Here is a 27776-nt window from a genome sequence, read left to right as displayed (position 1 = left end):
ACTACTTATGTTGTAGCCTAGAATGATCAACTTTAGTGAATACACTCTGGACTTCCATGCCAAATCACTCTTCTTAAGTAACAACTGTAATGAACTAACCCCATGAAACCCCCCATAGGCATAAAGCAAAAACCCATCATGGAAGAACTGAAGTGAACCCCGCTGGGTCTGTACTCTGTTACGGCGGGTGGAGAGGGATGTGCTGCTGCTGGCGATGAGGGAGGGCTTCGAAGGGACGAGGAGGAACTGAGCAGGGGTCAGCTCCCTGGTGCAGCAGCACCGCCATGGCTCACCCAATGACACGGTGAGCTCGGTGCCATGGCCGCGCTGCCGACAGGCCCCGCACCTTCACTCTGCAACCGAGGGAAGAAACCCAGTTTTACACCGAAAGAACACAATTTTACTCTCATATCACGAATTCTTATCAGAACGGAAGAACGCGAACCTGCATCACGTCCCAGTACCACCCCTCATCTCCTCCTCCGCCCACAGCGCCTTCCAGCGGCGCCGCCCGCACACGCACCTCCCAGCCAAGGACAGGCCTCTTGTGGCCGCGCATGCGCACAGCAGGATGTGCACCACGTGCACCCTTGCTCTGCTATGCGCCTGCGTAGCTCGTCCACAGGGAAGCTCCCCTCCCGCCCCCCAGCCCGACTCGGCGCTTGCGCAGTTCCCCGCGCCCGGCTTCCGCCTCCTGCTGTGGTGCCCTTCCCGCTTCCGGGAGTCCTCGGTTCCTCGGGGCGCACGGCAGCGGGCACGGTGGCCGCGACGGCGGTGGCTGAGCGGCGGGGGCACGGCCCCGGCTCGCTCCACCGCACCGTCGGCACGGCGCCAGCCGCAGCGCTGCGGGCAGCGGGGCAGCCGCCGCTGAGGTAAATCCACTCCCGTTCCCTTCCCGGGCTATCGTCCCCTCACCGAGCCGGTTCCCCTTAGGGCGCCCGCCGCCGCGGGTCCTGCCTTGCCCTCTCCCTATGGAGAAGGAGCGTGGGGGCCCTGGCGAAGGACGGGCGGGGAAGGGTGCCGCCGCTTCTCCGGGCGGGCGCTGGGCGCCCCTCAGTCCCCGTCCTTGCTGGCGGTCGGTGCCAGGTCTTAACGAGGTGTTTCGGTGTCCTGCCTGTGCTCTTGCTTCTGTTCGGGTTATTTAAAACTGAAACCTGTCAGCACCAATGGAAACAAGCTGAGAGAAGCGTCCCTGGTCCCCAGCACGGCTGTGTTGTGGAGTCGCAGCTGCCGCCGTGGGAAGCTGGAAGGAAGGAGAACAGCAGCCGCTTTTCGGTGATGCCCTGGCGCTTGCTTTAGGGAGTTTTGCTGATTTCCGTGGTGCTGGTACGGTTGGAGAAAGTGGGGACGCAGATAGTTCGTACTCTGAGAAACGGGAGGGTAGGTTTGTACAGCACAGCACGTATGTGGTCTGCGCCGTAGAAAAAAGGATTGGTAAAGCATTGGCTATTTTCAATACTATACATACAGTTGTATAATGGTGTCAGGATGCTGAATTACAGTGATGTAACTGCTCGCTTTGCTGAAGACATAATTAGGTTGAAGCCACTGTGACTGTTCATATTAACAGATCTTTTGAAGTGGGTGCTCTCCGACTTTGAAAATTTACAGATAAAGCAGAGCTGTACTGATTCATTAGCAGATGAAACTGATGTGAGATTTTAGTGTGCTTAGATTAGAGTTAAAGATCTGAAAGCTGTTTGTGGCTGAAAGAATCTGATACTACTTTTCATATCTAAAACTTTCTTGGTTTCGCTCTAATGTAGTATATTTTGTATCGTATATGTCTGATGCATTTCTTTCTTATGCCTTTTATGAAGACATAGAACTTTTAAGGAATTCTGCAGCAGTTGAAAGACTGACAATGAGGAATGAAATGTGAGGCTTTATCTCATATGACAAACCATTGAAACAAAGGCTTGAACACTCTTTTAATGGATACTGAAAATTGCTGGTGAAATTAGTTGAATTTTGATCTATGGCATTACTTTTTGGAGCCTGGAAGAATCACATGTGGATGTGGATATAACAGCTGACAGAAAAATGTCCTTGCCAGCCTTATATCACATTGCAATGAGTATGTGTGATACCCAAGCTACCCTCATTCAGTTTTAGGGTATAGCACATAGGTATATGTGCTATAATTAAAGCATATATAGCTTTAAATATAATTAAATAATGATATAATGAATATTATTAATAGTAATATTTATTGTGTATATTTATAAAAATTGATAATAAAAGTTAATATAGTTGAGTTATAACCTTTAAATATAATTACATAATTTTATTAAACATAATAAATATATGTAGTTTTGAGTAAAGCAAAAAACTAGAATTAAAAAATCATAGTCTAAAGTAGAATGTGATTCACTCAGTTGCCCTTGACAAAGAAGTAAAATTTTCTTTTTCTGCTTAACAATACTGATACTGATTTAGGCATCTAGCTTTCTGGATTTTAATCTGAATCTGAATTTGTGGCCTTCTTCCAGAAGATGTAAGGTACAAAGCCCAGACATCGATTGTGTTCAAGTCCTGCTCTTAGATGAAGGTTGTTTTTTAGCTCAGAAGTGCCCTATCCTTTCTGTTGGAGCTCAGTGAGTTCTTTGTGTATCAGCTATAGTGCAGGGGGAAAATTTCTTATCAGAAAGATACCATGCTGAGCAGTGCTTGTGTAAAAGTGATTTGGTATCACAAATCTACTGATTATTTCTGATAGCAGAGCTCTTTAATTCCTTTTATAAGTACACATTCTGAAGACATGTCTAGATGTTTTTTTTCCTTTTGTTTTGCGTAACATGTTTTACCTTGAATTCTCATTGCTGGGTTTTGAGAGTGTTTGTAAATATGCTGTTGCCATAAAGACTTAAGTAATTAGAAGACCAGTTTCTGTGCAAGACATCCATACTTATGCTTAAGTACTTCTTGCGTATACCCTTTTTCTGAGATTATTTAGAAGCAGCATATCCTCTTTTAAAGCTGAGAAGAAGCAATTCCAGTGTTTCCCTATGGCCTGGCCTTTGGTGTGTAATAAGAGACTGGTGTAAGGAGAATTATTACAATAGCTTGAAACTTGACTGTGTTGGAATTATACTTACTGCAGATTGTCTCTTGAATATGTTGCCAGGTGTTTGCATATAAACAGCATCATATTAATTAATTGTTTCCACCGAAAAGGGCCATTGTGCTTGCTGTAGAGCAGATACAGGTCAGTACAAAGGAGGGCTATGAGGCATAAACAAGAAATTAATGAGGAAGGTACCATATTTAATATATTAAATATATGCCATGTTTATGGTACAAAATATATTAAGTTAGAGCAAAAGCAACAAGGGTTTAGAGAGATGATGCCACTGAGGGTGTGGGATAGACTTGGGAATAAGTTGGTAACACCACTTTAGGGTTGTATCATGGGTTGCCATGCTGCTGCTTTCCAGAACTATGTGCTCCGTGTTACCTATGTCCCAGATTCTTGAAATCAGGCATATCTCTTTGTAAGTTCAGATAGCAAAGGTTGAATCTGTTGGGGCAAATTGGAAATGAAGGATGAACTGGTTCTTCTGAATACTTGTTAGCCTGTCCTGTCTCACATTATGGTTGCTGAGAGAGGTCAGCCCTGAAACCCTAGCAGAGGTCTCCTTGTACAGAGCTGGGCTGCTGCTGGGGCTGAGCTAAAGGGTTTTCAGTGCTTTCACTGCTTGATGTAGTTATTAGAGTTGTTTTATTTGTTGTGAGGTTGTTTGCTAGACTAGCCACTGAGAAGTTGAAAGAAACCACAGTTTACTTATCAGATGGCTTTGCAATTTGGATTGCATGTATCTGTAATAAAAAGTAGGTTATTCACCTAAATCAGGCATGAATGTCTCTAGACATTATCTGATGGACAGTTATCTGTCAATAAGGAATGGTCCAAATTGCCCATGGTATTGGATGCAGTAGTAGGTGTGCGCATGAGCTTTACTTAAAATTTCTGCAATTATTGAAGTTAATATTTACACCGTAATCTTTTAATGAAATTACAGTTTGGTGATTTTGATTTGCCACCAGTGCAGTGCTTTTTAGGTAGGACTTAAATCCATTGTATGCAAGTGCTGTGGGATTATAATTCTAGTGTGCAATGTCTGTTCCTGACCCTGCAATTACTGACCTCTGTCATTGTGCAGTCAGAAATGTTGAAATAATCTTTATCCGCATCATAACTGAAATATGAGGATTCTTATGAATCTGTCCACTGTATAGTATGAAGGAAAAAGTCACCAAAAATGGTTTAGGTTTTGACATCTGATGGATTTTTAGCTTGTATATAGATTCATATCTGTGTATCTCTTTTTAAAAAGTAAAATAAAATTTTCCTACAATGTTTTTCCTTTCTTCTTCAAAAAATAGTAGGGAAAAGAGCTGTGCTTACACTGAGGTGCCCTTTTTGTTTAATTGACAGTGCTGGGGCCTCATGATACAATAGTTGTATTATATCATTTGTCTTCCTAATGCCCTTGGTAACCTTCTTCCAGTAAACACAGGGAAGGAAGGTGCAGTAGATCATTAGCGCCATTGGAAAACAAAACATCTTAGGCAGAGCCATTTTGCAAGACATCTTTCCAGTGATAATGAGTTTTGTAATGTAACTTATTCAAAAGTTTGGTGTTTTGGTTTTTTATTTCAGTAATACATCTGCATTTGGGCCTGCATTTCAGTAACAGTGAGACATTCTCAACCTGAGAATTTCAAATAACCCCTAAGAGTGGAACTGTGTTGGATCAGGTTTAATATAATCACCTGTGCAAACAGATGATGTTTTGCATGAAACATTGGATAATTATATAATTAAAAAGTCATTAGATAATTAAAAGGTCAAGTTAAAAGCAGTTGCTTGGCATATTAGATGTTGGAGTGTAATGCTTTGTCTCGGAGGCTTGTTCTTTAAGAATGCAACAGAAACTCAATGTAAATTTGGTTAGGACAGACACTGAGGCAAATAAATGATTATTCTAGAGGAAAGCTGTGAGAATCTCAGTAGGGATGCTTAGCTCTTTGTAAAGTCTAAATGCTTTTCAAACATTGATCCTCTTTCCCTTGAAGGGACCCAAAGCAGGGGGTAATCTGAGGTGTAGGCAGCTGGAGAGGAGAACAACATGCAGGAGCAGAAGGGGAAATTACATGAGAGTGACTAAACCTGTTATTCTCGCAAAAGTTGAACCTTGGCACTTCCACATAAACCAGTAACCAATGAGGCTATGGTAGCTTCTGAAATTTGGCATACAATTGTATTTAGGATTAGAGAGCCAACTGAAAAAATCATGTCCCTGTCTTCTCAATAAATTCTCTGTAACAGTTTGGAATGATGACTCTGACTTCTAATATTTCACCTGCGGAGGCTTAGAGTGTCATCTTCTATTGCTTGTCATCTTCAGCTCGAAGAATGGGTGGATGACACTGCAAATTAATGTGATACACTCAACTTCTTTTTGTGAGTTTTTACTTAGCTTCCACTAAATGCTATGTCAGTGACAACTTAATGATTGTGGATTTCAAAATGTTGTGAAAACTGGTTTAACAGAAGTATAAAAGCTTATTTGTAAGGCAAAAAAGAAAGCAGTCAGTAGCTTCATGCAGTTATATGTACATAATCAATGTTTGCATTACTGTGTAGGCTTGCAATAGAATATACGAGTTTGTTTAAATAAGACAAGAGGCTTCTCATTTTCAGGGGAAGTCTGCATTGATATAATTCCTATTGATCTGGGAAAATTTGAAAATATATAGTGAGGAACTCCAACAGTAATGTTTTGAATGCCTTTTTCTAACAAGTTGGTTTTGGATGCTTTCATTTACAAGTAGTAAGTAGTGGTATATTTTCTATAGCTGTTAAATGTCAGAATCCTTTTGTTTCTCTCAAAATATGTTAATTTAAATTAACTGTCCAAGTGAAAGAGTAATGCTTTCGTGTCACAAAATTTATTTTAAATACTCGAAAATAAAACAACTGAAGAAATAAACTTAGGTACTTGTTTAGCCAGCTTTAACCAGACACATTCCAAGTTCCTACTCTAAGCTCTAGAACAAAGCAAGAAAATCTTCCTTGATCATGTATTGGGGGTTTAATTGCCAGACAGATGTTATGGTTTGCAGCAGTAGGACCGGATGAGACAACAGCAATGGCATTCAATGCTGTTGCATAGAGAAGGGCTCCCAACTTAATTTGACAGAAACCAGTGCTTCACCACTTTCTGTGCATCATGTGTGTGGTCACTAACTTTTCCAGTCAGAAAGTTAGGCCCACATCTTTTCTGTTCTCTACTCCAAATAGAAATCTAACTCAAAAATTTTGTGCTGCATTTGCACTCCAGATGTCATGTAGTGATTTCCAAAAGTTGACTGCTAAAATTTTCAAACTGGTACCTGGTTTTCTATCTAAAATAAGTTCATTCTCCTTTCACTATGAAAAAGGAAATCTTCTACACTTTTGAGACTACTAATGAGCACTTACTTTGCACATGTGAATATGTTGTGATGCGTGTGAATATTGTGTCCTTGTGAAAAGGAAGGGATATGATTCAAGATTATGGAACATTTGTATTGTCAAATTAAGTATGGTTAGAACAGCTCATGACAGCATTTCAGTCCTTATATTGATTTGTATATCATAGGTTGTATGGTGATTATTTGTCTATATGGTGGAATTCTAGCAAAGAGAACTTTCTAAGTGTGTATTCCTTTTGGCATAGCTGTGGGCCATTTTCTTTTATATATTAATTTGAGTTAAAACATTTTTTTCCTATCTTATCTTACAATTACGGAAATAGTGGTAGGCATGTATACTTATTATTAATACTCTGCTACCAAAAAGCTTGCTGTAAGTTCTAAAGACAATAAAATAAGATTATTATTTTTTGCATATTCTATCTCTTAGACATACAGGCATGGGGAACAAGAAAAGCAAGTTGGTCTTTGGATTCATTACTTTGTAATGCTAAAACCTGGATATGCAGCAAAAACAGTGAACAAGACAAATGCAGAGTTACTTGAAACAGTGTTTAGAGTGTTTTAGTTTTGTTCTTTGATAACTTAATCTAAAAGGTTTTTTTTCTTCTTGATCAGAAGTTTGATTGCTGTACGTACATGCAGCACATTTCAAAGTACTACTATCTATATATGTAATTTGTGCTTAACACTATTTTCCTGATGAAATGAGTGCTTTACTGATCAGTTTGTTCATGATATCTTTTCAGATTACATCGGATATGACTATGAGAATAGCCTAGGATAGCCCAAAGGAAGGACATGATGTCAAAATAACATACAAAACATTTGTGAGGTATGTGGGTTTTTTTCTGTTGTGCTAAAAATTTCTTGGTTGTCTTTAATAAGAGTTAAACAAAACGAGAGCAGTAATTTAATGCCATTTCATTTGTATGCAAAGGAGTTGCTTGCAGAATTGATCTAAAAATTCACATTTGTTGTGACATACATTAATACAGATACATTACTTTCAGAATTACTTAAGGTAATTTGTTGATTTGAGCAGCTGAAAACTTGCCCTGTTTGAAAAATAATCATTTGGGGTTTTCTCTCCTGAGGTGCTGCACCTTAGCTAGGAAGAATTCCAAATTTGTGTTCTTAAAGAAGTTTCAGAATTGGGAGGTTGGTTTCAAGTCATTGATGCCTCTCAAATAGTTGAAACATCTGGGTAATGCTGCTTACCTATTGAGAAGTTTGGCTTTTTGGAGCCTTTGTTGGGTATTTTGTGTGTCTGGTAACATTGCTTTGCTGTCAGCCCGTCATATACTTCAAGGCTTAATTGAGAATTTATTGTAGATGCATTTTTTTCGTGGTTTCTTCTTTTTGAGAGAGAAAAAGTTAGACAAAAGCTTTTGTTAAAAGTTTTATGTGCCCATTGTTGATGAAATAATAGCTGCATGTTCTAGCTGCTAAGTACATAGGCTTCATGAGCTTGAATTTTCTTTTACAAGTCTTGACCACAAGGAGTGGTTGATGTCACAAAGTGCTATTGAAATGAATTGGCATGGATTGTAATTTTAGCTGTAAACATACAGAAAGATTAGGATAATTGAAAGTGGCTGAAAAGTGAGCCTTATCTAGGTTAAGTTAAGCTTGAATGGCTTTTAAGGGAGGTGAAGTTTTTTTCTTTTTTAAGGTATTTTTCTAGTATGTGAACCTTCCTCCATGGCTTAGATAGCTGCATTCTGGTAAGAGAGGGGACTGGTGTAAAAAAATTAACCCCCAAAAAAACAAAGCTAAAAAAAAAACCCAAAACAACTCACTCCCCCTTCCAAAAAAACCCAAAGCAAAACAAAAAAAAACCCAACACAGAACTGCAGAAACCCCAATGTGTGGCTAGAAAACACAGTGTAACTCCTAGAAATTTTAATACTGCATTGTTAGTGGTAAGATCCAAACACCAATGCTGTATTTCAGTTTGTTCTGTTTCAGAGCCAGAAAAGGTAGCCCACACTTAACTGTGTTCTATGAGCATCTCAGCTAGTTATTTTAACTGTTGCTCTGGGATCTCTACACTGCAATCTGCAGGTACTTGTTTTCATTTCTGGTCTCTTGGATTATTCCTGCCTAGTTCTGGCATTAAAGCTTAAAGATCAGAAGGATTTACTGGGCAGAATGTAGTTATCTGATTCCTGTTAGATAGGACTGGGAGTTTTTAAAGGGTTTAGAAATACACAGCTTCATCTGCAAACTATCTTGGTGTAAGAGGCTCTTTACCTGGTAATGGACACTTTGACCATTTTAGACTAACAAAGTGATCCTATATTCAGGGTCTTGGGATGTAAGTTGAAGTGCCATAATTCCTGCGAGTCATACATAGGCTGCCTTAATAAGAAATAAAAATGGAGACTACTGCTTGGCTATCATAAATCAATATAAATGCTTTCAAGTTTCCCTCAGACGTGGCCTTTAGTTGCATGAATCAATATGAATTTTAGAACACAATATGCTTCTAAAGTAGCAGGTTATTCTTGATGTGTAATGTTAAAGCTTTAGTTTGTCTCCTATTGGTTGAAACCACTTCAGTTCTTCCATATCTTTGCTTTTTAGAAATGTCTGGAAAATAGTGCTGTTTTCAAGGTTTCAGATCTTTGTTCCATTCTGGAGCAACAATAAAGTCCTAGAAGGGTTTTCATGAAATTAAATTAATGTGTTCTTTGAAAATCTGACTCATATTATCCATTGCCATGCTAATTTAACCACTGCCGCTAGTATCCCTGAAGTTTGGTCTGATCTGAGTAAGTTTTGTAAGTTATCCAATGTATCTTTGTATTGGGTTTGTGGTTTTTTCAAGGCAATCACACTTTTGTCAACAAATGTAGCTGCTTACTAACTTGCAGTGTTTTTTGTTGTGAACAATGTACTAAATGGCTTTATTTCCATTCTACGTTTCCTTCTGCTCTTCCCAGGGCTGCTGGAGCAGTATGAAAAGCCAACAGTTTGGTGCCATTACTTGCTGTGTTCTGAGAGACAGGAGTTGTAATTTAATGAAGGCTTTGCCATTTTAGTTTGAGATAGAAGAAAGAGGCTACATTTTAAACAGAAGAGGAAGAATGGTTTACAGGCACAACAGAATGGAAACAAAACTATTCTAGAATCACTTTGTCAACCATTGAAGTTGCATGATTGTGGTGGGTTGACTCTGTGTGGATGCCAGGTGCCCACCAAAGCTGCTCTTTACTAGCTATTTCTCTACCCTCCTCCCCACCACTGGCTTGTGGTGTTTGTGGTCAGTTTATCGTATATTGTCTCTGTGGCTCTTTCCTCTTCAGGAGAGGACTCATCACTCTTCCCCTGCTGTAGCTAGCATCCCTCCTGCAGAAGAGAGTCTTCCATAAACTTCTCCAACATGGGTCCTTCCCATGGGCTGCAGTTCTTTATAAACTACTCCAGCATGGGTCCCTTCCCTGGGGTGTAATCCTTCAGGAACAGACTGACTGCTCTCGCACGGTTCCCTTGCAAGGTCACACGTCTTGCCAGACAGCCTGCTGTATTGTGGGCTTCTTTCTCCACAGGGCCACACATCCTGCCAGGAGCCAGCTCCGGCATGGGCTCCCACAGGGACACAGCCTCCTTTGGGCATTCCCCTGCTTCAGTGTGGGGTCCTGCACAGGCTGCAGGTGGATGCTTGCTCTACTGTGGACCTTCATGGGCTGAGTGACACAACCTGCCTCCCCATGGGCTGCACCATGGGCTGCAGGAGAACCTCTGCCTCAGTGCCTGGAGCACCTCCTCTCCTCTTTTGTCACTGACCTTGGTGTCTGCAGAGCTGTTTCTGTCCTGTATTCTCACTTCTCTCTCTGGCTACAGTTGCACAGGTTTCCCCCCCTCTTTTAAAATATATTATCCCAGAGGTTCTATCACTGTCACTGCTGGGCTTGGCCTTAACCTGTGGCAGGTCTGTCTTGGAGCAATCTGCATTGGCTATGTTGGACATAAGGGAAGCTTCTAGCAGCTTCTCCCAGAAGCCTATAGCCCCCCCTTCTATCCAAACTTTGCCATGCAAACCAAAGCGATAAGAAAAAAAATTACAGTATTATAAAACTCAGAAATTTGCTTACAAAATTGTTTATGAAACTCTGTAAATTAGTGTCTTTTAATTACAGAAATACTTCGTATCTGTGTAGTCATAGAATTGTTCAGGTTTTGATTTTAAAAAAAGTAATCTCAGTAATCTGTTTTCAACTGGTATATGTTTTATCTTACACAATAACCAAGAGCCACCTGTATTTCCAGTTTCCTCGAGCATGATAATGGTATATCTTTGCTTCCTGCAGGGCAAGGCCGGAAAACCATGCAGTCATCAGGGCACAGATTCCGTGATGTTGAGCACCACCCACTTCTTGCTGAAAATGACAGCTATGATTCCTCTTCCTCAGAGGCTGACATGGCAGAGGGGGTTTGGTTCATCCGAGATGGCTGCGGTATGGTCTGTGCTATAATGACATGGCTTCTGGTTGTCTATGCAGACTTCGTAGTGACTTTTGTCATGTTGCTGCCTTCCAAAGACTTTTGGTATTCAGTGATCAACGGTGTTCTCTTTAACTGCTTGGCAGTACTAGCTTTGTCATCGCATCTGAGAACGATGCTAACTGATCCAGTAAGTATGCAGTTGTTTCTTCACGTTGGATTGTTCTTTCATGTTGCTTATCGTCTGCAGAGATGTGAGCAAGTGATATCAGTTGTCTCCTGCTAGGAAAAATGGTGTTAGATTCAAAACCCTCAAGGTGAAGGCGTGATATCTGTACTTTTCCTGTTGTTCTGTTGAAACTGTAAATAATTTTTGACTTGAGCAGGCAGCATGAAATTAAGAGGGAGAGGTAGGCTCTTGGGAAATTCAGTTTATTTGTAAAATATTAACCCAGGTTCTGAAGAAGGTGATAGTTTTAGTCTTTTCTGTCCAAATTTTCTTACTTTTGTTTGTCAGATATATTTTTGAAACTTCGTAAGAAGTTGCAGCTTCACCCTGTTGTACTTTTTGAAATGTATCTTACATTTATGGCACATGAAAGACCTTATAGGGGTAGATATGCTGTAAAACCTCAGTCACATATTGGCATCAAGTAAGAACTACTGTCATACATGATTCCATTATTACTGTGTTTAATTATGTGGAGTCAGTGGTAAGGGAGATTTAAGTTGAACCCACTCTGGAAGAGTGTAGGTGTGAGAGATCTTGGAAGTACTCTTTTCTTAGGACTCTTCAAGAGTTCAGGAGATTAAATTGTTTATTTTGTATTAAAATCTACTACTCTCTTTAAGGGAATAAATCTGGGGAGATAAGGGTAAGGGTAAACACTTCTGTTTTCTCCAGATTTTTGAGATCGTAACAGTGTATATGGAAGTTAGGGGAGTGTTCAAAAAAGCCAGGAGTTTGTTGTACTTAATGGTTTCCTAGGTCTTTGACTTACTTCTGAGCCCACACCCAGTGATGAAATGTGCCGACTTCTACAGACTGCAACAGCTAAGAAAGTTAATGGTTGAAGGATATATTGCTTAAGAATTCATTCTTGTAAAACTGTGTGTCTTTCTAGACCTATGTTGTTCTTTATGGATAAAACATGATAGTAATTGAAATGAATCACTGCCTTTTTTTTTTTTCACCACTCCTTTCCTTGTGACTCCCAGGGTGGAAGACGTGATAGTGTAATAAGAACTAAGATTGACGGAAAAAAGGAATAAACTGCCTCAACACATGAATAATATAACTATTAAAATTGATTTTTTTTTCTTATTAAATTGGTGGCCATCAGAGACTGTGAAAGATGCTTTGAAATAGAACATATTTTTTCAGCAAAATGCCAAAAGTATGGCCTGAAGTTACTGTCCTTAGTGACAGGTGAATAGGTGGATGTGAGACTTGTTTTATAAACGTGAATTTACCTGTGTTTAGGAGTTCTCTCTGGGATAATTCACCATGTTTACACCAAAGTACTCACTTCAATGAGAACATTCATGTCGCAAAAAACACTTCAGCAATACAATGTGCGAGTTTCAGAAACTCTATTTGAGTCTGTGCACTTCCAAAGGCCAGCTGGCTCTAGCTTGAAGCACCACTTAGCTGAAGAGTTCATCTAGGGCAGAACATGGCTGTGTCTCAGGCAATACAAACACAAGACTGTTATTCCAGGACATACCCAACAAAAACTTTCTGCCAGAGTAGAGGGGTGTTTTGCAATTGAATCCAAAGTGCCTCCTGTTTTTTTTTAATTCTGTCCTACAAACTTCCTTAAGGTGTCTCTGTAAATTCATGGTGTTGCCAGTGGGCTCTTTTTGAATGCGAAAGAGTGTTGCAGATGATTTAAGACAACCTGGAGGTTATCTCTGTGTCATGTAGGTGCTCATCTGGAGGAGTTGGTACAGAAAGGCCACATTCATTTCACATTCTGGTTTATTTCACGATCACTTCCTGTCACAGATAAACTTTTAGCTCTATAAATAAGCGAGATGACACTGATAATGTCCATTATTTTCTTCTTACTAATCCAGAATTAGATTCTGATCTCAGAAGGCTCTCGATTGATATTGTTACTGGAAGAAGCAATCCTGCCTACTTTTTCTGTCTGTTCCATCATCTTCCTCATTGTGTTGAGCAGCTGCTAATGCAGCTCTGTGATGAACAGCTCAGAGAACTAATCACAAAAAAATAATTTATTTTCCTGACTGGTTATTTTTCTTTTGGATCAGTTCCTTCAACTGTTTACCAGGTAGCTACACAAACTTCCACAGTAGCAGAAGGCAGCAGATGACACTAGATGTAGAATAAAGAAGGCAGTGGTGGTTCATGCTAACAGTGTCAACTAAAAGCTGAAGTATAAAGTTAAAAAAGGTGACTGCTGCGTCTCAAAAACCTGTATACATGGGGCTAAGTCTTGGATGCAGAGATTTGAAATAACATCTTTCAAGTAGTTGTTGATTTAACTTCTGGGGATGTCTTCACCTAATAATCGAATGTCGCAATTAACATATGCTGCTGTAAGAAAGTATGTCTTGCTGTCAGCAAATATTGTACCCATAAAGCTTATATCTGCATGTAAAGATACTTTATGTATGCTGGTGACAACAGATTCTGTCAGAATTATGCTAATACTTGGCCACAGATGAGTCTTGCAGAAATGAAAGTGCATTTGAGGTCAGGCAGAGGTAATTTATGCGTTTCTAAATGATTCTGGCTTATAGCAGACTAGCTTTGAATAAACTGAATTCATTTCAGCAATTATGCTGAGATTACTGGTATGAAGTCTATAAAATGTATTTTAAAACATTCTCAGACCATTTAAGAAGCTTTCTCTCCTTTAACTGAAATTGTTTCAGGGGGCTGTACCCAAAGGAAACGCCACTAAAGAATACATGGATAATTTGCAACTGAAACCAGGAGAAGTGATCTACAAATGTCCAAAGTGCTGTAGTATCAAACCTGAGCGTGCACACCACTGCAGGTATGCCATAGTTTTAAAGCAGTTATGCATATTGATTCTTAGAATAATGTTCCTGATAGTTACGTGGGGTTGATTTTTTTTCACCACAAGTTGCTTTTGGTATCCAGTAAACTTTCAAATTCATACATTGCGGAGTATTTTATAGATGTAATATACTATGGCCAAAAATGAATGTGGGTGATAGGAAAAAAGCAAGAGATTCAGGAGCTTTTAAAAATAACCATACTGTGGTGTCTTAAATAGTGTTCGATCTCTGAATATTTTTTCCTCAGCATCATTATAATTATTACGCCATACTGTTGATAATGCAAGGCAAGGGAAAATCTCAAGGAAGTTTATTTTAGAACAAGAAAATTTATTTAAGAAACAAACATCTCCTGCAGTTTAAATTAACAACATACAGATGAGTTCTAAACTGTTGCTTTAATTTGTGTCTTGTCTCCTTTGTGTGTCATTTGAAGTTACATGTGAATTGTCAAATTATTTTCCCATAGTGGTGCGCATAATTGTAAATGCATTTCTGCCTATTGAAGATTCATTTTAATAACCACAGAAGTGATGATAATTTGAACTAAGGGAAGAGATGGTAAATATATACATTCTAATTCTCAGTCTTTTGTGTTTCCAGGCACTGTGGATATGCATTTGTAAAGTTTATTGTGTGAGAGTTGAAAATAGATATGCCTGCATAATTAAGGCTTACATAAATATGTAAATGTTTCTGGTGGCTCTCTAGGTGTAAGGAGTGGTATGTATTGAATTGTGTGGCATATTACAGTTAAGTCTGTGAGTCAGTGCCAATCAGAAGAACAGAGTGAAGTCTTGTCAGGACTCCGAAATTACTCTGTAAATTTGTGCTTTCTAAATTAAATGTCTCAGTGTATGTCGATTATCTTTGTGAGCAATATGGCTGCAGAGCTATTTCCATTATAAATAACCAGCCACTGAAGTCTTGTTCTCTCAGATGTGAGTGGGCTTTTGTATCTGGAGTGTGAAGGGAAAAGTTCCATGTATAAATAGTCAAGTATAGAATTATCTTCAGCTAGTCTCTCTGTGTTGTAGGTCAGCTTTTGCATGGATGCAGGTACCAGGCCTTTCTTCCTGGGCAGTGAGTTTGGTTCTGGCTGGTTTTATTAGCTTCAGTAGAGCATTACATGAAGACAGCTGTACCCATTGCTTGGTGGGCCTGGGGGTAGAAGCAGAGCAGCTGCTTTCTTGTGGAAAAATATAAGCTGCTGATCTCTGGGGGTCTCCAACAGCTTTGTGCAGTCTGTTCATTGGCACTGTGTCCATGGGAGGCAGTAAAGGGACACCTGAGAGCCTCTCCTAAGTGTAGGTTGGACCTTAATAATTTTTTCATCTTGAATTTAGGCTGGTTCCTAAGTGACTTTGCAGGTATCTTTGTGTTTTCCACATCTTCAGTCCTGATAGGATTTACTAATTTGGAAGTAGTCTTAAATGAAGATATCTTACATTAAGCTCTGCATATGGGCAGACAAGCTGGAGTATTGGAAAGACAGGTTGTTCTCTGGGAAGTTAGACCCACATCTGTTAGACCTGGAGCTAGCAACTATGGAGGTTTCAGGTACATTTTTCAGTGCCCCTTTGGTACATTTGGGCCATCATCCTTGGCAGGCACTGTGTTATCTTGGACGTTCCAGTGGCCTGTGATCCCAGTTAAGGTGGTTTTTATTGAAAAATTATTTCTTTGTGGAATAAAAGTGAAAATTAAGTAGGGACGTCAGAGATGTTGTTTACAGCAAGAATTTGAGCAACATTTATTGCTAAAGCAGGGCAAGAATGGGTAATGAAGGAAATCTGTGATACGTTCGAAGAGTTTGTTTTCAATAACCAGTGGCTTAGGGACTGAGCTTTGAACGTCTTGTGCATTGTTTTACTTTTTATGCTGTGGTAAAAAACACTGTGAGATGTTCCATGTAAGGGCAAAGGATGCATTCTGGTGCTTGTGCATTGCATAATTGCCTTCACAGAGCATCTGAAAGAGGAGGTCAGAGCCTGAAAGTGTATCTGTTGTAAGCCTGCTGTCATGTTTTTCTCAGTAGTTGGATATCTGGTTTAATTGTCTTTGTTTCATTTAATCTGATTCTTTGCCATGGACTTAGCACTACAGTAGTTTACTGAATAGAAAAAAGGTTTGTTTGATTGTACTGCCAACTTTTTATTGGCTTACAAACCCATTCCAAGGACATTAAAAGGGTGGTCTAGTCCCAAGTAGTCAAAGTGGCAATTTGCTGATGGAAGAGACTTGAAAATGGAAATTGAAGTTGGTTCCTGTTGGGAAATACTTGCACTCAAAGCCACAGTGTTTTGAGTAGTAAATTATTAACAGAGGAGACTCTTATGATGTATTTGTGAAAATTGTTGTGCAATACTGTAGCACGATTTCTTTTAAGGAAGAAAAATAGTTTCATAATACACATTTAGTGATGGCAAAAAAGAACAAGAAACTTATTTACAGCTAAATAGCTAGCCTCAGTGAAACACATTAAACGGAGATTTTATTTTATTAAGCAGTTAATGTTTTCAGCATAAAGAAGAGTCTTATCCCAAGTGAAGGCTATTTCATTCTCACTGAAGGAGCACAGCTGTCATTATTTCTGGCCTATTCTGGGTGCTTGTGTTTGTGTGTGGGGAGCTGTTATCCAGAAACAACTCACTGAGATGTCTGCATCAGTCTTCCTATGAATTTCTGTTATGCAGAGCAATTTCTTTTAAGCAATTAGCTGTGTGTTTCTGGATGTTACCTTTGGCATTCCAGTCTGTAACTGCATCTGCTGTTGCCGGCGTGCATTCAGCTGCAGTGCCAAGCTGCAGAAGACTGTCCTTCACCCACAGCTGCTTGTTCTCATTACCATATTGCTCCTTTCTCTTGTGTAATGCATGAGAGTCCATACACAGTGACACGACCCAGGTTGCAACTCATACAGTGACTTCCCCAAACTCTTGCTGCAAAAACATCTGTGCTTGGACAAGGAAAGGACTAGAATACAAGTGATGTGGGTAGGAAGAAGGCAGAACCACTGTGTTAAGCACTGCTGTGTGTTTGTTGGCTGGAAACGTTTGTTGAAGCATGGTGTGAGATTAGAAAGGAAGGCAGGGTTCCAGACATCTGATGTCTTGGAGAGCTCTGCGTGGGCTTGTGTGAAACACTGAATGAGCAAAAGCGCCCACCTCACATCTTCCAGTGTTTGGCTTGATTGAGTCTGGGTATGATTTTACTTAGTATTTCACATTAATATTCTTTTTTAGGGTGATAGTGTATATTATGTGTTACATTAAGAGGGTTGCATGGTTGTGGTAGCTGGAGCTAGCTCACCTTCCCACAGAGCTTGGGAAATTAATGAGAGGCTGAACTTACAGGCAGCAGGCTGTGTGAAATGAAAATCTTTTGGTGAACCTTCTGAATGCCTTTCTTCAGTGATACCTGTTTCTTCTGCCCTAGAGAATTGTTGTGGTGTTTAGTTTTGATGTTGGGATTTTCATGTGTAACTGGCACTACCAGTAAATTAGTAGCTAATTTAAGTAGTTTAATTATTAGTGAAAAAGTAATTTGCATCTGAGGATGAATTGTCTTTACCATCTATAAAACAAGAGGCAGTGGGAATTTAGGGGCTGGGTTATGATAGCTAAGGGCAAAGCGAGCTTCAGAGGAGTAGTGAGATATTTGGGATTCTCCCATATAAGCTGCACAGAAGTTCTGTCTCTTGCTGAATTACCTTAAAATCATGCATATATGTTGGCTTAAAAATTATGCGTTGGAGCATTTATTTCCCTACACAAACACCCTTTTCTTCACTTTATTGACAATCATCTGGCTTTGCTTCATGACTTGTCACTGCAGCACTCACAGTTAAACAGATATAAATAAGCATGCATTAAAACTTGATGATCTTAAGGTCCTTTCCAACCCTAACTATTCTATGATTCTATAAACCCAGAGGGTTTTGAATAATAATGCCTGCATTTTTTAGGCTTATTTGCCTTTGTAACTGCCAAAAAGAAAATGCGCAATATTGTTTATTTTCTGCAGGAAAATTGGAATGTTTTGTGTGTGGCTGTCTTAAGCACAAAGCTAGGAGAATTCAGTATCAGTATTGCTTAAGCTGATGAACTTAACGGAAGACCCTCAACACATGTCACAGCTGTTCTGTTTCTCTTCTATAACTTTGTATTTAACTGCAGATGGACCTGAATATAAGAGAAAAGAGCCCTCTGGTGCTGTATGGCTTAGCACATGTAAAATGGAGTTACTAAAGTATTTGACTTGTGGAGATAACCTTGACTCAGAACTGGGCAGCACCAAAGCAATTAGGTACAGAACTAACAAGGAACATTTTTTGGATAAGCAGTGATTTTCATGTTAATACTGTTTTTCGTATATGAAGAATATTTTATGTACACAGTCAGTTTTGTAACAACCAAAACCTGAGTTGTGAGTGAGCAAATAGTTTCTTTGCAGAAATGCAGATATAATAACTGTTAGCAGTTTGTCAAGAAAGAATACAGCACATCATCTTATGACCGCTGGGTATCCTTGTTGCAATATTAAAATGTGAAGTACTGTTTCTCAATGAAAGTCTTTTTTTCTATCCCTCAGTATTTGCAAACGATGTATTCGAAAGATGGATCACCACTGCCCATGGGTGAATAATTGTGTGGGGGAGAAAAATCAGAGGTTTTTTGTTCTGTTTACGGTAAGTGAAAAAAAAACCAGCTTGATTTCAGTAAAAATCTACCCTGATTATAACAGTTTTGGTTGTGCTTAGTAGTGATTAATGGCTTAAAGGCACAATTGGGTTTTGTTGTTGGTATTTTTTTTGTTTAATTCTATGCAAGATATTCTCCAAGAAGAAGATACTTATTTTGATCATGTACTCTTTAATATTGTTATTAACTATCTTAATTTTGCTGTGTTTTATGTAATAAAGATTAGAGAAATGGAGCTATGTTTAGGGAGCTAATCCTTAAACTTTCATTGTTACCCATGTTTTTAGATTTAAACTTACTTAGAATTTGGTTTTACATCATTGTGTTGAATTAAATATTGAAATAGGGAAGTGTGTTTGCTGTGGAGTGCTGAAGGTTGGCTGGTAGGAATGTCTGCTTTACTACCTGGCAGCAGTCAAAAGTAAGCACACTGTCTTATTTCCAGATGTATACAGCCCTAATTTCAGCTCATGCGCTCATACTGTGTGGTTTTCAGTTTTTCTCCTGTGTCCGAGGGCAGTGGACTGGTAAGCAAATACTTAACTTTCACTGTCATAATACAGCGGATATTAAGGGAAAGTTACACTTATTTTAGTCCCATGTATGAAATATTACAGGACTTCAATCTTTTTAAAGTGAGGTCCTGAAAATATTTCATACTTGTTTCCTGTTTACCCATCTCTGTCTCTTTTTGGTTGCCTTTTAGACATTCACTGTAAAAACTGTTTCCACATAGTAAAGAATTTACTACCTCTGTAATAGAAAGTAAGCAGGCAGCTGGTCCTCAGCCACCTCAGTGCTATATTACCTGAAACTGCCAGCTGGGCTTTGTGTGTCACAGCACAGTTCTGTGAACAACAGAATTTCTTCTTCATTTTGTTACTGGAGCCAACTGTGGGGCTCCTGTAGAAAAGAAATTTCCTAAATTGACCCAGTTGTTTGTTTAGGCCTCTGACTTGCATTTCTTAATGTTCCAGTGTACCAGAGCTCGTTCTGACCTAGTGCTTTTGCCAGAAGATGGTTGATCATATGTTCTTCCTGATACCTGAAACAACAGGGGAATCCATGTGACTGCTTTTGCTGAATATTCTATTAAATGGATGGAATCTTAGTCCTTTATTTTACTTGAAGCATTCTGCTTTCTTTATACGATCCCATTTCTTCTTTCTTTAACTATAATCAGTAGATCAGTTGTTCTCCCAAGATGTGAGTGTAAGTTTAAGACTGAATTTGCTTACTTTGGGTAGAGAATTCAAATAATAATAGGAATTGCAGCAAAATGGAACATCTTGCTAATATTAATTAGCAAGTCAGAGCTGGCAGTGGAGGTTTTTGCAGTGTTTGTCGTGCATGAAACTTCAAGCTGCTCTCATCTTTATATATGTGCAGTTCTGAGTACTTAAATTGTCTCATGCGCAAACATTTATTTGATATCCTTGAGATACTGAGGCAGGATTGCAGCAGTGCAGTACCATATGCTTTATAGGAAGCCAAAAATGTTACTTCCATAAAATTCTTTATTTCCTTGGGCAGCAAATATAGCTGCTGCCATGCTAGAAATTAGAAGTATAATTGTTGAAAATACTTTTTCAACTGCCAGATATTTAACTTTTATTGCTGTTTGTTGAAGAGACATCTTAGTATGAACATGCTCTGTAGACTTTTATTTATTTATTATAACTACATATATCATTTTCACAGAATGCAGTGACTTCTCCCCACCTGTAACTGTGATCCTGATGATCTTCTTGTGCCTTGAGGGTTTCCTGTTTCTCACTTTCACTGCAGTCATGTTTGGCACCCAGATCCACTCAGTATGGAATGATGAAACGGTAAAGACCTCTACTTTCGTATGCTGTAACGGTTATTTTAGGAAGGTGTGATTAGATGGTATTTTATTTGATATGGGGAGGCTCTTGCTTTGGAAAAAACCTCAAATCTTCATTTTTATTTTCTGCAGTTTTAAGGATTGAAATACTTTCTTGGGGTTTGCTTTTTAGCAAGAGTTCTTGCATTATTTGCTTTTCTGACCTAAATTTTATAATTAGGTTTTCAATTACAAGCACTGCACAGATTTTGACCTCAGTTTGGTCTTTCACTTCTCATCTGTCACAAACTCCTGATACCTGCTGTGAGAAATGTCTGCTCTTCTCAGGCTTACACTTAAACTAGGTATCTTGCATCAACCCTTCAGGCTTTCCTCTACTTCTGGTACACTTTGTATTAGAGTATCACCATGCTTTGGACCTTTGGCTCCCCTGCCCTGCAGTGTTAAGCCTTGAGATGTTTTGTAATGGATTACTGACTGGAAACAGAAGGAATTTGAATCTTGTGGCTTCTCAGAATTTTCTCACGTGAGGCTGTTTAAAAGTTTATTTCTGTACTGGAAAGTAGCTGTGAAAAAAAAAATTGGTAAGTATCAAGCCCTCGTCAGTGGGAAGTACAAGAAATGATCATCAAAGTAGTGCATTTGGGAGAGTAAGCCTAGCTTCAGTAATTGCAGTACAAGAGCCTTCTTGGAAGCCTTATTGTCTCATTTCATTAATCATGTAAACAACTTCTAGTGTAAGTATATTCTGTGTAGATCCTTTACTGTAACATCAGCTTTTCTGGTTATTTTATCTTTTAGTTTGAGGGGGGAAGAGGTAGAGGTAGAGGTAGACCAGCCTTTTTGTACACACTTTATGTTCTAAGTCTTCTGCCCTGTTCCAACAGGGCTGAATCAGCCACTCTTATTTCTTCCTTACTAAGTAGGTAATAGTAAGAAACCGATCAGCTCACTAGCTATACACTGAAAGAATGCCAGATAGTCATAAGTTTCAGTAAATGCTGTTAGACTTTGCTAACCTGTGGACCTAACGGTGTGTTGCTCCATGTCTCTTTATATACAGGAAATTGAAAGACTGAAGAGTGAAAAGCCAACATGGGAGCGAAGACTACGTTGGGAAGGAATGAAATCTGTTTTCGGGGGTCAGCCTTCACTCCTGTGGATCAATCCTTTTGCAGGATTTCGAATCAGACGACTTCTACTGAGAACAAAGAAAGGAGGACCCGAGTTTTCTGTTTGAGTCTAATTATGCTGGAACTTAGGAGAATAGTATATAATACTTATTTTGCGGCCAGAGAAGGCTGTCTACATATAATCTGTGACCAGGTGAAACTGATATCAGACATTTGCTTGTAGCAAGCAGAGTTTTATACGTTTATTGTCACAGACATCTCATTAACTTTCAGAGACGTGAACTGGATCTGTAATGGTCTTAACAGCAAGATAACAAAGGAAAAGCACGTGGTCACACTAAAGAAGCCAAATGTTGTCATGCTACTGTAATTTATTTTGAGATTTAATTTTTGTTAAACCCTTTTTATTTGAATAATGTTGGGGGATTACCTGTGTGTTTTTATAAAAAGGTGTCGTGGTTTAACCCCAGCCAGACAGCTTTCACTCACTCCCCCCCTTCTTGCCCTTCCCCTACTCCTGGAGGGACGGAGAGGAGAATCAGAAAGAATGCAACTCCCACGGGTTGAGATAAGAACAGTTTAGTAACTAAGGTATAACACAAATTACTGCTGCTACCACCAATAATAGTAATGATAAAGGAAATAACAAGGGAAGAGAATACAACACTTCATCACCAGGCGACCGATAACTCGCCCCCCCAGCCTGACCAAGCACCGACCGATACCTCCTCCAACCCCGCAGTCCACTCTAGCCCTTCCGGGTAACTCCAGTTACATCCTGGGCATGACATCCTGTAGTATGGATTACCTCTTTGGTCAGTTTGGGTCAGGTGTCCTGTCTCTGCTGCCTCCCGGCTTCCCCTCCTCCCTGGCAGAGCATGAGGCTCACCAAGTCCTTGGCCAAACCAAAACATCATTTTTATCAGCTCTGTTCCCAGCCCGAAAGTCAAAACACAGCACTGCACCAGCCACCAAGAAAGAGAAAAATGACTGCTACGGCTAAACCCAGAACGTTATCCACCCCTTATTCCATACCATTCACGTCATGCTCAGATCCCACATTTTCAATATACCATCACTCTTATCTAAGTGCACTCTCATCGTAGTGCATGGGTCATTCCCTATAAAGCTGTTGAGTCCATCTGGTCCATGATGTCAGGCTTCATCTCTTGTAACAGTCTTTCAGAACAGGAGAGGCTATGTACAGTGTTCACACTTGTGAATAACCTGGGCAATAGTGTCCATTGCTAAGTCCACCCCTCGATCATGAGTCCATCTCTATGTTGCATCTCTGCTCTGATATCTTAAGGGTCATGGGCCCACCAGGCTCAAAATAATTCACTGTCCCCTCCAGCAGTTTCTGCAGCTTGTTGCTGGGGACTCCATACAGCTGCCTTCCATCTCCGATGCTTCCAAAGCACTGGAGGGGCCCAGTGGACCAGATAATTGCCCATACTGTCCCACATGCCCTGCCACTCATGGCTGTCCAGCCTTGGGGGAAACCTCTTGGTCCTCCCATATCGTCATCTAACCCCAGACAAGACCCAAACCTGACTCTGCTTAACTTTTGAGATCAGACAAAATGGTGGCAGGTAAAACACACTGTGTGTGTGCGAACATGGTGAACACCATCACAATCAGCAGGCAGGTCCCAAGGATACCCAAAGGCCATCCAAAACCTTCACAACTCTCAAGTGGTGCTGCTGTACTTGTCACTGGGGCTGGTGTAGCTGCTGTGCTTGCTGGCTTTCCTACCACCAGCTTCTTTTTCCCTGAGTCCAGCTCTTCCTCCTCTGCCTTGCTGGGAAATGCTGCGGGGTCTCCTGCGTCCTCCTGGGGCTCGGCGGGCGGCTTCCGGGGAATCCTCTCGGCCGTCGCGGGGCTGAGCTTGGCCGCAGGGCTCACCTCCTCTGCGGGGCTCGGCTCCTCCACCGCCTTCTCCCGCTCCTCGACCACCCTGACCTCCTCCTCCACCGGCAGCCGGCCCCTTGCAGTTTCCGGTCCCGCTCCCGCTCCCGTTTGGCCCCCAGGGCCGCTCTCCCGGGCCGCTTCAGCAGCCGCCGGCTCCCGGGCCCCCCCCCCTCGGCTTCCCGGAGCCTCACGCAGACAGAGGCGAGGGCAAGGGCCAGGACGGTGAGGAGCAGCCGGACGGCCAGGGACCAGTCCACGGCCACGTCCGTTCCGCCCTGCTGCTGGAGACCATCCGTATTACAAGTCATTGCCATAAAGTACAGTGAGACAAGAACCTTAGCCCAAACCCCACACTTGATAAACACTAACACAGCAAATACCGGCTCTAAGTAAGGTACTACATTCTGAAGCTGTGAGATCAAGAGGAACAACTCTGAGAGCCAATAAATCAGCATTGTGACGAGTGTCTATCAATCCGGTCAGATCTGTCATTATCTCAACCCCTTTGAGCCCCACGTTGGGCACCAAAAGGAACTGTCGTGGTTTAACCCCAGCCAGACAGCTTGTGCACTCACACCTCACCCCCCCCCCCCCCCTTCTTGCCCTCCGCCTACTCCTGGAGGGACGGAGAGGAGAATCAGAAAGAATGCAACTCCCACGGGCTGAGATAAGAACAGTTTAGTAACTAAGGTATAACACAAATCACTACTGCTACCACCAATAATAGTAATGATAAAGGAAATAACAAGGGAAGAGCATACAACACTTCATCACCAGGTGACCAATAACTCGCCCCCTCCAGCCTGACCAAGCACCGACCGATACCTCCTCCAACCCCGCAGTCCCCTAGCCCTTCCGGGTAACTCCAGTTACATCCTGGGCATGACGTGCTCTGGTATGGAATACCTCTTTGGTCAGTCTGGGTCAGATGTCCTGTCTCTGCTTCCTCCCGGCTTCCCCTCCTCCCTGGCAGAGCATGAGGCTCACCAAGTCCTTGGCCAAACCAAAACATCCTTTTTATCAGCTCTGTTCCGAGCCCGAAAGTCAAAACACAGCACTGCACCAGCTACCAAGAAAGAGAAAAATGACTGCTACGGCTAAACCCATGACAAAAGTATATACTTAGGTGCAGTTGTCAATCATAAGGAGGAACATTATGCTGAATGTTGATCTCAAATGAGACATAGCCTTCAAATTCCAGTTTTCAGGGAAAAGAAATTTGCTCAGTTTTAATTTTTATTTCAGCTTGTCCTAATAAACAGAGCTGTATATTTGTGTCCCACTTCAGACACACATTCCTTATATGCAAGTGATTCAAAGGACTGGTGCACCCAACAGCGTAACACATCCGAGGCACTCTTAGACCCCTGCCAGATGTCTTCCCAGGCTCACAAAAAAATGTCTTGTGTTTGGCACTGTTAATCTCTTACGACTCTAAATCTTCAGTAAACACCACTTTTGACTAATGGCTGTGGTCCAAATTCTGCCCCCAGATATGCGTCTCCAGTTCTTAATGCATTGATTCTAGAGGAACTTAAGTGTAGATGTTTGGAGATTGTGTCTAGTCCTCTGCAAGGATGACTGGAACCAGTGACTGTAACCTCCTGTGTGAGATTAAAATGAATGTACTGCAGATTGGAGACAATTCACAGAAAACAGCTGTCTTTGTAGGGTCTTGCTCAGCCCCTTTTTTTATTGTACAGACTTTACACAGAAGGAAAGCTGTTAACTTAATGATCCCTTAAACAAAGACATCAGAGGAAAGCGGAATGTACTTTCTCAGATGCAACAGATCTTAAATGTAGGAAGATCTGCAGTCTTGGGTGACATGGTTTACTGTGTGGTGTACCTGCCCATGGTAGGGGACTGGAACAAGATGAGCTTAAGGCCCTTTCCAACACTTAACTATTCTATGATTTAGAATTAACCATTTTCCAACCACAACTATGAAGAAATGAGAGCATTATACATCTAGAACTGCTTTATGTGGGCCTGACAAGCAACAGTATTGCTAAGAAATGTTCATAAATTTTCACGTACTGAAATACAACCTGCAAGTAATGAAACTCAGCTAAAAGTGGATTCTTTAAAAATTACATTTAGACTGTTTTTTTGTATTATTGTTAATCTGTTCTATAAATAGCAATATAAATTATAAAGCAGGAGCCTTGATGCATAGCTTGAAATTGTGCCTAGAAAGTAAATAGCTCCCTGTTCTGGGACTTGCCTTAAAATTGTCCTGTTCTTGCTTTTGCTTTGCCAGTAGCACTGACGATCTGTCCCACCTCAAGCAGTTCAATATGCTGAAGAATTTTGCATTATAAAGTTTACGTACTACAGAAGTTATGATTCATTTTTTCAGTGACCTGCTTCTTCATTCCTTTGTAACTGTGTCATCTTGATTCCAGCATCATCGGGTTTTATACCATTGGGTGGGTGAAATTACTAAGGGATCCATTTCTTATCTGTGGCCCTGCGAACAAAACATTGCAATGCTATGTAATGTGTTCACTCTGCCTGAGAGGGTTGATGTGTGAGACTAGAGAATTTATAGGTGGACACATCCAATGAAATTGATTGTAAAATGAATAAAATTATGTCTCATGTAACTGAGAGGGAAGTTCCGCAAGAATCTTTGCATATTCAGTTGCACATCTTAAAAGATTGGGAAGGAATGTGTCTGGCTTTTTCATGAGGCTCTTAATGTGTATATTATTTAATAAAAAATCCTGATGAAAATCAGAAAACATCACTTCAAGCAGTTGAACCCTGTGATTTAGCAAGTGTGTGCGTGTGAAATTGGGTTTATTTGGCTTTTTGAACCCTTGTTACGTTGTAATTTTTTTAATGTAAAAAAATTAATAAATTGAAGTCTTAGTTGATTAAATTCTGCTCTTTATGGCTCTTTTTTCTTGCACATATACTTGCATATGTTTAGATTACAACAGCTTCAGGGTAATGGTCTTGCATCCTTTGCCTCAGAATTTGTGTGTACCTGTTTATTAAGTAACGATAGTGCTCAAAGTTAAGGACACTGCTCTGGTTCTTAAGGGTTTTAAGCTATGCTGGCTGCTCAGCTGTTTTTAGGCTACTAACATCGTGTTAGTAGCTCTTTGTCTGAGGCAAGCGGGGTAACACACAGTGGATACTTCACATTGGAAAGCTCTGAACAGAGTATGCCAGCTTTACACTTTTGAGGGATTTGCATAAAACACAGGTTTGAATTCCCTGGTTTCTCTATGCAAAAGCTGTCTTTTTCTGCTAGTCCTGTAGCTTCAGATACAAAGACAGCCACTTACGCAGCCTTTAGAGTGGTATTCAGGTAGCTGTCTACAGAACTGACCTAGCAAGGGTGAGAGGGAGGAGGAAACAAGGTTTACAAAGGCAATAAAGGTTGGAGAGGCTGGAAGCAGCTCATTTTCCATTTGCAATAATTCTAGAAACCCCTTTGGTACCTTTCCAGGGTACAATGCCATACTTCGGTGCGCTGCTGTTTCTTTGAGGAAATTACATCCAAATACATGAATATAAATGTTATGTCACTGCTGCTTGTATTTTTCATCAAGTTGATGATTTGAATATATTTGTATGCCAAAACAGTTAGGCTGTGCTTTGTTTACATATATTTTAGGGAAGAGCTTATTTACTCTCCAAATGGAACAGATGTCTCTGCAGATGGATCCTGCTAATCTATCTCCTTTTTGTTTTCTTGTTTAATTTCTAGTAGAAATGTCAGGTTGTTTCATGAACCATTTCTGAATATTAGACTGCAGCACTGGCAAGTGAAAATTCATTTATGGAGTTCTTTATGTCTATCCTGCACGGAAGTGTTGTGTTTCTGTGATGGTTCTCACTTCCCTCTGTTGGCACTGTGTTTATGTGTGAATGTATTTGATGCTGCTGGAGAGAGAAAATGACACAACAGGTTTTGAAATACAGAAATTGGACTGTAAAATGATTCTTGAATCTGTTAATAAGACTGAAATGCCACCAGGATTACAGATCTATATTTTTTGAAGTGTTATTCCTATGAACAGAATGTAAAGTGTTCTGTGGTTGATTGCAGATTGGTGCTTCATGTCTGAATATGGATTGGTGCTTCTTGGTTGACAAAATCATTGCATGGTTTTGCTCACGTCACCCTTTTGTGTGTGTGTGTGTTCTGAATATCTTCAATGGAGAAATAATGTCATCCATCTCTGGCAGTGTTCAAGGCCA

At 40.4% G+C, this 27776-nt stretch overlaps 1 protein-coding gene across 4 annotated transcripts; it reads left to right on the top strand.

Moving 5' to 3' along the window:
• The first annotated feature begins 750 nt into the window (after window positions 1-750).
• On the top strand, window positions 751-26445 carry ZDHHC7 (zinc finger DHHC-type palmitoyltransferase 7). Of its 4 annotated transcripts, XM_061357929.1 has the most exons (9): window positions 788-872; window positions 7230-7315; window positions 10797-11119; window positions 13834-13958; window positions 18577-18673; window positions 19132-19213; window positions 20388-20518; window positions 21578-22097; window positions 24674-26445. In XM_061357929.1, exons 3-8 carry the CDS (start codon window positions 10814-10816, stop codon window positions 21752-21754), a joined length of 918 nt encoding a protein of 305 aa, XP_061213913.1. In that variant the 5' UTR covers window positions 788-872; window positions 7230-7315; window positions 10797-10813; the 3' UTR covers window positions 21755-22097; window positions 24674-26445. The 4 variants fall into 4 exon arrangements, with proteins under 4 accessions (XP_061213912.1, XP_061213913.1, XP_061213914.1 ...); XM_061357928.1 differs by lacking the exon at window positions 7230-7315 and having other exon boundaries at window positions 751-872; XM_061357930.1 differs by lacking the exons at window positions 788-872; window positions 7230-7315 and adding an exon at window positions 7620-7641.
• Window positions 26446-27776: the final 1331 nt, after the last annotated feature.

Source organism: Neopsephotus bourkii, unplaced genomic scaffold (genome assembly GCF_033783945.1).
Source record: "Neopsephotus bourkii isolate Nb327-2 ecotype Australia unplaced genomic scaffold, CSIRO-AGI_Nbou_v1 NB_926, whole genome shotgun sequence".
NCBI classification, from domain to species: domain Eukaryota; kingdom Metazoa; phylum Chordata; class Aves; order Psittaciformes; family Psittacidae; genus Neopsephotus; species Neopsephotus bourkii.
Note: the sequence above shows the minus strand (reverse complement) of the source record. Positions and strands in the feature narration are given on the sequence as shown.

Coding starts and splice junctions, on each gene's coding strand:
- ZDHHC7 (XM_061357928.1), top strand. CDS start 10,814: ATGCAGTCATCAGGGCACAGATTCCGTGATGTTGAGCACCACCCACTT. Junction 13,959..18,576: donor GAGCGTGCACACCACTGCAG/GTATGCCATAGT, acceptor TCTATCCCTCAG/TATTTGCAAACGATGTATTC. Junction 18,674..19,131: donor GGTTTTTTGTTCTGTTTACG/GTAAGTGAAAAA, acceptor TCTTATTTCCAG/ATGTATACAGCCCTAATTTC.